The sequence below is a fragment of the Limulus polyphemus genome, unplaced genomic scaffold (genome assembly GCF_000517525.1).
Source record: "Limulus polyphemus unplaced genomic scaffold, Limulus_polyphemus-2.1.2 Scaffold1484, whole genome shotgun sequence".
Taxonomy (NCBI): Eukaryota; Metazoa; Arthropoda; class Merostomata; order Xiphosura; family Limulidae; genus Limulus; species Limulus polyphemus.
The window spans coordinates 97,571-108,820 of record NW_013667094.1 but is presented as its reverse complement, the minus strand read 5'-3'; the positions used below and the strand labels follow the sequence as shown (position 1 = coordinate 108,820).

Below are 11,250 nucleotides of genomic sequence, written 5' to 3'. Positions count from 1 at the left end.
TATATATATATATATATATATATATAATGTATTAAAAATACGTTTTGGTAAGTGCGAAATATTGATGTTTTTGTGAATTATTTCACTACCACAGAGCCACTTGAGTAAGACAACTTCATGAAATAAAGAAATCGGGTATACTTCAACAACTTCGGCTGGGACGTTGTGGGTCAAGGTTTGGATGATAAGATTATGTTAGTGAGGCCTTGGACTCCTATTGCCAAGAGTTGCTTATTACTACCCTGGATAACTGGGGCTACAGGCATGGCCTTGGATGAAGACGTAATCTTAACATATAATAATTTTCAATAAAGCTAATAAATATAAAAACCCGTTGTCATTTTGTTTGCGTCTGTAACACTCATATTATGAGTCGTTTTTAATTTGAGCTTGCACCATTCTTGTTGATAATTTGAGCGTACTTGAAAATTGTTTTTTTTACAAGACTCATCATACTACAATTAAGGGAACTTGTATGCTTATCGCTTGTACAGTTTCCACGAGCTGACAAAAAGTATAACAGTAGATTGTGAGAGGAAAAAAAATGTCACAGATTCAATTTTGTCTTTATAATATTGCTTAGATATCCGAAACCGATTCAACAGAAATAAAGCTCACAGAATATATAAAACCAGACACACAGAAACACACTAACTCACTTACACACACACCTCTTTTTAATCGTCATCAAAGGTCTTAATGTGCCATTTCTTTCAAACTACTTTTACTTAGAACCATCTTGTATTCAATTAACAGTTGGTTCTACATTTGCAATTAGCTACTTTGGTTTATAACTTCCTTAATGACGTCCACATCCCATTAGAAACACAAACTTGTTCTCCGTCAACACGGACCAATGTGCAAGTTTTAAATATTCAAGTGAAAGGTGGATAAATTAATACTAAAATTTGTATTCACTTGAACCTTTCTCTGGCTAAAATATTTTCTCAGCTTTAAAGAAAAATATAAAAGTACGTGTAAAGTCAGTTCTAGTATTTGATCCGTCATTCTCTGGCCACAAAAGGAAACCTCAAAATGATGACATTCAAGAAAGGAAGCCTTAGGAGAAAGTACAGATGTCAGCTTGCAAGTCAGGGGAAAAAAAGATCGACCTTATTTTGTAAAGTAGCAGCTACTTTTAAAACTCATTCTTCCAGAAATTATTCTCGACATCTATTCAATATTTAAAAAATAGCTACTGAAGAGACCATACTTCTATGGTCTTAATTAACTGAGCTATAAACTCGTGCGTTCCAAATAGTTCCGTGAAACAAGAACGAACTTAGCACGACTGTTTTTAATATTACTCCAAGACACTGCAGAGTATTGTCAAATGAGATACATAAATTTAGACACACTGTATATCAGTATTAACAGAAACATTATAATATTCATAAAAAATAAATGAAATTATGCGTGTGTTCACAAATTACCTATATGTGAAAATACAGGTGAGAGATTTGTTTGTTCTTGAATTATATCTTCAACACACAATTTTTTTAACCATTTGAAATTAATCCATCAGGTTACAAATCCATATGGTTAAATTAGGTTTCTAGCCGCAGAAATCACTAGCGAAAGAAACCGGCATATATGATAATGATAACAAACTACACAGATAATAAAAGTCAACGAAGCTAAACAATGAGGACAGCTGCCAAGCACTTGTATATATTCTACATGCTTATCTCGCAATAAATTGCAGTCAAAAACACGTTTTTCTAGATCATATAAATTTTACAGTAACTGATAAGCATGAATGACTTAACTCGTATGACAAACCCTAACTTATCATGTGTATTGGGAAATGTATTCAGATAAGGTCAGGAGAAAGAGAAAAACGATACAAAGAATGTGACAGTAACGGACACAAAATTAACTATTCGGAATGTTAGACTTTTCCCGATGAATTGAAACAAAAAATAGTTCTACAAATTAATTCAATAAGCAAGGTGTTTCTTTTGAACTCGTGTTTTTGTCTTGAGGATACATTACAGGTTTGAAAACAGTATACGCGATACTTACAATACTTTCCTGTACTTCTATTACTTTCACAAAAAAAATGCAAAAATTTTTAAAATTAACATGCTTAAATTACGCATTACGTTTCATGAAAATTGATTATCTGTTGTTGTTTTATTTATTTACAGTTATACGGATTTAGTAAGCTAAAACGACAGAATATTATAACAGAAAACTAGGCTTTAAGAGCAAGGTCAAAATCCCACGACTTAAAAAAGCTAAAATATTATCGGCTTCCTTAGGCTTACACAAGGGGGCAGTTATAGACTAGCATAATGACCCTTTATTCAAAATTAAAAATCATGGCCAATATCGTAAAAGAATGAAAAAATTGAGCAACTTAAACAATAGATGCGACATAAGTAGTAATGTTAAGAAGTTAATTCACAATTAGTTTGATATAGCACCGAAGGATAATGAACGCATTTTTCAATAATTATAAAACAAGGCCGCAGACAACTAAAACAAGTAGCATTAAAGAGACTTTTGACAAGTTCCAACACTGATAAAACGTCTTTGTTATTGATTCCTACTTTACGGTGTACGTTCCAGAGAGAAAGCACACCCCCAAAGTGAAAAGTTTTCTACGACCCTGTAAAACTCTTATTAACATTATTTTAGCTTTAAGTACTTGTGGAAGATTTTATCAATGCTGAAATAGTCATTACAAATTGGCATAGACAATGTACCTTAGATTTTTTGCAAACATAGGCATTGTCAGAGTATTGGTCGCGAAATATCGTGAATTTGAAGTCTATACGTACGGATCTGATTTTTTCCATTACCTCTAGAGCTTTGTACATTTTTCCTCAGGTTGCGCCGTGTCATTTCCGAAGGTGTGTCGTTATTATTTATCTTACTCATAGATTTCTCGCACATGTTCAACGCTAATGAAGTTCTACTCTGTGTCGTATGATTTTTCCGGTTATAAATGGTCACGTGTGCAGTCATGGCAAAATTGTAATTGTCAGAGTAATATAAACATCTTCTAACAACGGGGATGTTTCATGTGTTGCTTATTGACTTAAAATATTTCTCATACTCATCATTCTTCATACTGTTTCTGGTAGTACGTCATCTTTGCACAATGGTATAGCTGTTTCTTTTTTCTGAACGTTCTCCAAAATAATAATTAATTTTTCTCTTAATGGCACTTCTTCACATTTCACGACAAATTTACTTTAATGAATAAAACTATTGAACCTTTTACAAAAAACGTACTTTCTATCAGTGAATTATTTCCAATCTTTTTGTTGTGTGTGTGTGTGTGTGTGTGTGTGAAATTTTACTCCGAAAAACCCGCTCCAAGTTATTTCACTGGATTCTAACTCTCACTTTCTGGTTTCTTACATAACCTGTTTTTCAGTAAAAACTGAATAAAATAGGCATACCAATAACTCCGAAACTCCCTTTATTTCTTGTATATTAAGTTATATCCGATTCGAATATTTTTCTCATACTAAACAAATGCGAATTAGATATCAAAATTTATCACATTACCACCAATGTTTTAACTCGTTTCTTGTAAAATTGTTTCACATGAACAATTTATGTTTTTACAAATTTAATTATTCACAACTGTTTTATGGTTTGTATTGTTTCTATTTCAGAGATTACACATTCTTTATGATATGAAGACAACTGATAGTTTATACACCTGTCATTCAAAGTGAAAACTCTTACCATCCTTTTTGTAGTACACTATTTCTACCTGAAGCTCTTCACATGAAGCCAAGGCTTCCTTGATGGTGGCGAATGCGTGAGGACTGGTAAGAGGACCGTGCAGGAACTCGCACATGCAGGAACGCTGCATGATTTCCGCCCGTGTGAAACCCATAAGGTTGGTAAAGCCATCATTACAATAGATGATAGGGTAGTCCTCGACCTGAGCATTACATACGATGAAACTTCTATCTACAAGAAAGATTAATTTATACTTAATTAGAGATATCACAAAAAAGAAAGATATAATTTTTTTTGATAGCTTAAATGATATTACTTGTTCTATCTTAATTAATGTGGTTTTACACTTTAACTGACAGGAAGTAATGTACAGATATTTACAATAACGTTTAAACTACACTAACGGAACAATACCAAATTTGAATGGAAACACTTTCGACATTTCACACGTGGTATTGTTCTGTTAGTGTGGATTTAAACGTTTTTGTAAATTACTTTACAAAGTATTGTATATTTACCTATTTTTATACAGATATTGTGTATAAACAAATAAATACTACCACTAAATCAAGGTAAGATGTTCTCACCCGAAATACAGTGAAGGAAATATTCCGTTTATACTTCATAAACGATTTATTGAAATTATCATGAAGATAGATACAAGTTTATACTTGAAGAATTAAAACAAATCGTATCGAATAGTAACTACCTACGGTATTATATCAGCCAGAATATTTGGTTTTTCAAATCATCTTGTTGATAAACGATTGTAAGACATTGTAGGTAATTGTAAAATCACATCAACGAACAGAAAATTTAAAACAAAATTGAAACAAGTATTTTCTAATAGTATTTCAACTTCTGCCACACGAGCCAGCCGGGCATCATGTTATGGATACACACCAAAACAAAACAAAAACTAGTCATTCCGGAAGTGTTTGAGTTTGGTTTTTTTTGCATTATTATTAGACAAAAAAAGATGACGTTTGGTATTATTTTGGACGTCTCGGTCGCTGGACCAGACCTGTGACTCCACCCGTGACCTGACCCGAGATCATGAGAGCCAATATGGAGGAGTTAACTAGTAAATGTAAAGTAAAACGATGTAGCAATGAAACATGCTTGAAATGTTCCAGATATGGTTGTGAATGTGGTGGTTTAAGTGTAGTGATTAAAGCTAAACCGTGTGTCCAGGTCGGATTAGGAAAGAACTTATTGGAAAGTATCCCAGGCGATTTGACATGTCAGCTAAATCGGAGATTCGTCAGTTTATTACTGCATTGATAGCGAAACATAAAAAACGGTCACAATAGTATCGTTATCTTTAAAAAAAGGGGGAGGGATTGGAATCTTATACAAGAAATCATTAATTTCAATATTTTGCAAAATTAATGGCACAATAAAGCCCAAAGATGCAGTGTTGAAGTTGAGGAAGATGCACGATGCCATTACAAGATGATTTTCCTAACGATTCTCAAATTAGAAACGTCATTTCTACAATTAATAGTAAATATCAGAATGATGGTATTATTAATGCCCGGTATTGTCATCCACATAGATTTCATTGTTATATTTTCATTAATAATTAGTTATTTGTTTGTTTTTCGTTTTAGAAGTTGTGCCGAGTTTCATTTGTCGAGAATCTATCGAAATAACCCTAAATGACCGATTTCCGGAATGACCTCCTTGATGACCATCCTAGGTTCAGTACTAAACGATGCTGGGCTAGCTCATGAGGCAGGTGTTAAACAATAATGCAAACATTATATGTTCTCAAAATTTTTAGATAACAGATATGAATTATATGGTTTCAGATACATCCAGAAAATCGATGAAATCAAAAGTGATACTTAGTTTGTTACTTTCAAGATCTATAGAGGTTTCAGTTGTAGTTCGATTAAATGAATTAAAATTTTAACTTGTACTGTACGTAATAATAAGTGTTTGTTTGTTTGTAATTAAGCACAAAGCAACACAATGGGCTATCTGTGCTCTGCCCACCACTAGTATCGAAACCCGGATTTTAGCGTTGTAAGTCCGCAGACATACCGCTGCGCCACTAGGGGGCAATAATAAGCGAGTCAAACTGTAAGTTTGAGACAGAAAATATATCCGCATGGTTAGCATGTCAGAAATAAAGAACAGTCTTATTCTTTGTCTTGAGCATTTTTTAAATTGTACAACAAATGTTTTTTTTTTTAAACCTTAACCTGTATATGTAAATTTGTTTGAGGCTGGCTGTAAGGAAGAAAATTTAAATCTGCATTAAGAAAATATTTCTATTTAAAATAAAATATTTTAAGTTGGTAGTTAGAGTTCTTTATATAAATTTGTTTAATTTTCAAAAATGTCATTTAACTTTTTCACTTAAATTTTTATATAGTTTTTTAAACAACTTTATTGTTGAATTGATAGTGTCATGTTTCATTTTATAAAACTACACCGTAGCTACACAATGAGCTATCTGCGCTGTGTCCACCATGGGTTTAGAAAACCAGTTTTTTTTTAGTATTCTAAGCCTTCAGACTTACCGCTGAGCTAATGGGGTCCATAAAATTAATATAAAAATACGAAGCAGAATTTCTGTCTTTAAATTCTTGTTTATTTAATATTTTCTTAGTTTATATGTAATAATAAAACCGTTTCCATTTTTAACTAAATACTAACTTTGTTTATAATCATAAATACAGCATTAGACATTCACTTTAATTTTTACCCTAATCACAAGTCTTCTCCAGTTTTCTTCTTAATACTCGAAGTATCTTCAATATATAAGGGACTGAGCTATCGTTTGCTTAAATAACAATCACTGTACGACGTGGCATAGAATACATGATAGATGCTGGAAGGTGTATTGAGCCCCCCCCCCCCCCTATTTAATCTTTAATATTGTATGTAATTCATGGAACAAGATAGACAGAGGATAGCGATAGCGAATGTATCTTTCAAGATCATCTTAAATATGCTCAATTGGATTGAGATGCGGGTATTGTGGTATCCATTGGAGATACCTGAAGACTCCATCATGTTATTCAAACCATGCTTGCATAGTTTGGGCATAGTGGATGAAATTGCCATTTTATAAGTATCTGTGCCCATCAGAGTACACATGAAGCATCGCTAGATGCACTTGATCAGAAATGATGGCTAAGATAAAAGGTGTCATTAATTAATTATTAATTCTGTTTTCTTGTTCATAACTGAATCCAGTGGTTTATGAAATGATTTACTACTGGCACAGTCCATTGGTTGAAATGTTCTTCGCAATTTATGGCTGGAGATTGGCGTGGATTGCTCTGAACTGAATGCCTATCAGTTGGTGAATTGTTTGATTACGTCTGGACTTTATCAGCCTGTCTAACCGCCTTTTTACTCTTTCTGTCGTTTCGTCCTTACGGTCACAATTTCCTCTCGCAGCAAAGATTTTATTAAACTTTTTCTAATGTTGGTAAAGTCGAGCGGCCAATGTCTTGGAGCAACTTACCAAAGAAACCGTTCTGGTTACCGTGGCACATTCTAGAAGCGCACCCACCATCATGCCTCTTTTGAGCCCTGCAATATATTTGCCTTTCCAAAAATCTATTAGAATAACAACAAATCACCTGACATAATGTGATAAACCTAATTTGAAACTTCAGTTCAGGTCAGACACAAGTCTTAAATGGTACACAGTTCCCAATAAAGTGGCCAGACCCTGTGTATAACCACTTAGAACAAAGTTTTCATGAACAAAATCACAAAAATGTTCAACTATATCATAGCTAAATAGAGATTCTATCTGATCAATTACTAGAAGTCTGCACTAAAATCATAAGAATATCACCGGATATTCATGGAGCAACCACTTGATTGGTTGCGATAGTTCAATTACAATAACATCATTCATAAGTCTTTACATTGAGCGAGTACAGTAATTCAGAATTACAGAATACATTACAATTCAGGAGTAATGAAGATGTATAATTGTCTGTAACATGTATTCTATGTATTTTATTGACCAGAAAGTCCATGCATATATATTAAACATTCTTTAGTTTTCATACTACATAAACGTCATTTATACATCGTCACTTAATTTACCTAACAACTGACATCAGTACTTCCTGTTTTAAAACTAAACGTTAAACAGAGAGTACGTTTCCTAACAACTAATGTAACTCCTGCATTTTTCTAACTATAACATAAACAGTTTTTTGTAATCGACCTCAACTAAACTCGTCCCTGCACTTAACTGAGTAACGTAATTCACGCATGCTCCCACAGTTTGATAAACCATAACAATGACCGTGCTAAAACAATATTAAACTCGTTTTAAATTAGGTATTCTTATTTTTATTATGTCTCATTTTACCGAAACTTTGCAGTTAAAGTTTGAACATTGAATGAAATACTAAAATTACAAAAACCATCAATTACAATAACATCATTCATAAGTCTTTACATTGAGCGAGTACAGTCTACATATACAACTTCGTGACAACAATAATGCAATTAGACGACATTTCTATCTATGCATATGTATTAGATATAAACAACCTGCAAGGTATGTGATACTATTAATAAGGATCATGAGTTATAGTTACGTTCAGTTTCATTCCGCCTATATACATGTGTAATTAATATTCTATCCATATACCACGCATTTCCAGAAATCCGAATTAAAATCAGTTCGACAGAATTTCGGTTTTACTAAGAAATATTTACAATTCATGAGTTCGGATTCTTGCAACTACTGGCGTTCTTGGGTAGTTCACATTTTCATTTTACGTAACGTGGTTCACATATACATCAGATCTCATTCATGTGTAAAGATTTTAAATAAACGGTCTAACACTGTTCATACGATACTAGATTAGCTTATACCTCTGTTCTCGAAAACTGAGATGTCAGCCTCATCAGCCATCGCAATTTAAAAAGTGGTGTTTTTGTTTTCAAATACATCAATATAAATTTGTTCGAATATCTGATTTTGTTTCTGTTCGACAGATAGCTGGAGCATTATGCTCAAGGATATTTTTTTTTTTTTGTAAAATATAAAACCCACTACGATAAATGCAATAGCTCTTTTTCCTATATAGAAATGAACCCTTAATTTGATAAAAAATTTTAAAATATACCTTTCTTCGTTCAAAAATATCAGAGTTGTTAATATGCCACGTTGAAGATTTTTTCACAGCAAATAACTTCAAATCATTTTGATTTGTAATACTTACTCGCTTGAATACCTTGCAAATTTTCATTTAAGGTAGTGAATGTGTGCTTTGAAAGGGAAAATTGAATAACTGTATATTCAAATCACAACTGTGCTGAAAACCTGAAGTTCGTGGTGTACAATCTCTAGTCACGCTTTTAAATTGGTTTCGCCTTTACACACGTGAAACCACCACGGAATATTACAGACACGAGTCCCCTTCTTTATTTCCATTAAGACTGGATTGGAATACATTTTTTACATTTACAAGTTAAATATATGGTCACAGATACGTGAAACTGATTATCTTAAAATTGGTGATCACTTTTCTTTTTATAATCATTTATTCTTCCCTTCTCATTTTTGCGGGCTTATAACTATCACATAAAAACGTGTGTGTATACATACATAAACATACAGCTTTTCTTCTAATCTAGTGACAAGTATTTCTGTTTATTTCTTTCATCTAGATCTCCATCTTCTGACAACCATACACTGGAGACATCAGGCAAATGTCTTGGTTCATGATCCTAATACCAACCATTTTTTAAGGTCAGGAAAAGTGTAATTTAAATCTTTCAACGGACATTTCACTTGGAACTTCATTCATTGTGTCTCGCAGTTCTTAATGTACTGTGAACTGGTTCATTAACTATGTAGTATATAATACGACTTATTAGAAATTTATTCTCCATAAAATTAAAGTTAAAAAGGATATTTTGTTTACTGTCTGTATATTTCTACAAAGATTTAAAAGAAAATATCTTAATATTAAATTTCCTCTATGTATTTTTATTCTCCTTTCACTTTCTAATAAGTAACAATGACATAAAAAATAGCAGTTGCACCAAACTTAGAACATGGTTATATATATCTTTCTATGCTATGTCTACTTTACACTTCAAAATATGTTGTTTTTCAAGAAACAGTCTTTTTGATCTTATTCACCAAAAATAAACTTTCACTAAAGCAGCGAGTTACTAAGAAAGTAAATTTGGAATTTTCAACTTGAAAGGCACATTATATGATAAACTAGCTAAACAACCAGGTCAGAGGTTCAACGGTTCAAGCATAGTAACCCATAATTTCCAACAGTCGGTAGCAGCACCATTTGCCTAAACCGCTAATCTTAACCGAATGTCTCCCAGTCTGCGGAATTACAACGTAGAAACAGGATTTTGATACCCGTGGTGGGAAGAGCAAAGATAGCCCGTTGTGTAGCTTTGTGCTTAACTTCAAACAAACAAACAAACTTGACCAAATAACGTAACTGACTGTTGCGGTTACAACGCTCTGAAAGTGTGTAACGTGTTCAGCAACATATCACGTCTCGAACGTTGGGCCTTCCTTTACACATTCTACTGAACCAGCCTGACCCACGAAAGTACCAAATATAAAACATGATTATTAAAACCATTTAAAGTCTGCAACATTTTACATGAAATTTGATTAGTTTTTCTTTTTTTTTATTGTGGGTAATGTTACTAATAAAATGTAAACGAATAACAGGTTTCTACTACATACTGGTTTTATAAAATATGTTTAGAAATTAGTTATTGAAAGAGATTAAAATTAATGTATTTTCGGGGATTATTAGTACATTAACTGCTTTAAAGAATTCCTATAATGATTTAGAACCAAATTTTTAATCGGAACTGGATTCATGCCATCCTTTGTACGAGTTCATGATGAAGTTTTGAATCAACAAATTAAATTATAGCTTGAGAAACTAAAATATGGACAGTTTACAAAAGAATGAGGGCACATAAGCATTTTATTGTGAAACTATACATTTTAGAAATAAACCATGAGCTTTGAGTGTTTGTTTACAAGAAAACGTAGAAGAAGGTGTGTGTGTGTGTGTGTGTGTGTGTGTGTGTGTGTGTATAAGAATGTGAATTCGCAGCCTAAATTTGGACATGGTACAGGGTCACGTGGATCGATGCAAGATTGGTGGTATTAATAAAAATTAATGTCGGTGTGCAGGCTACTACAGGGGTCAGTGACGACTGTCAACGATGTTTACATGATGGTCCATTTACGAATAATCTTCATATACAGACTGAAAATGACGGAAGCCTAGCTCAACATGATTCTGTGACAGCTTTTGAAGTCCTGCCTGAATAAAACTTGACTCTTAATGTGCCAATGGTTTGTTCATGTTTAGCACAAAGCTACACAATGGGCTATCTGTGCTCTACCCACCACGAGTATCAAAACCCGAATTTTAGCATGCAGCCTTACCGCTGAGCCTAGTGGATGATAAGTTTTAAGATATAATATTTCTAAATAGTTTTTTGGTTTATAATGAACCTTGTATAAGAGTAGACTGACATTACTTAACAATGTATTAT

The 11,250-nt window shown here is 32.9% G+C and overlaps 1 protein-coding gene across 7 annotated transcripts in view; it reads right to left on the bottom strand.

Annotated features, from left to right (window-relative positions):
- LOC106463792 (potassium voltage-gated channel subfamily H member 6-like) overlaps nucleotides 1-11,250 on the bottom strand; it is a 218,516-nt gene that overhangs the window by 150,471 nt on the left and 56,795 nt on the right. For 6 of the 7 annotated variants that reach the window (XM_022391384.1, XM_022391385.1, XM_022391386.1 and 3 more), the window contains exon 2: nucleotides 3,706-3,936. In XM_022391384.1, the coding sequence (XP_022247092.1) occupies nucleotides 3,706-3,936 (231 nt within the window). Of the gene's footprint in view, nucleotides 1-3,705; nucleotides 3,937-8,584; nucleotides 8,589-11,250 lie in introns of those variants that run through there. The other variant, XM_022391389.1, reaches the window with a different exon arrangement.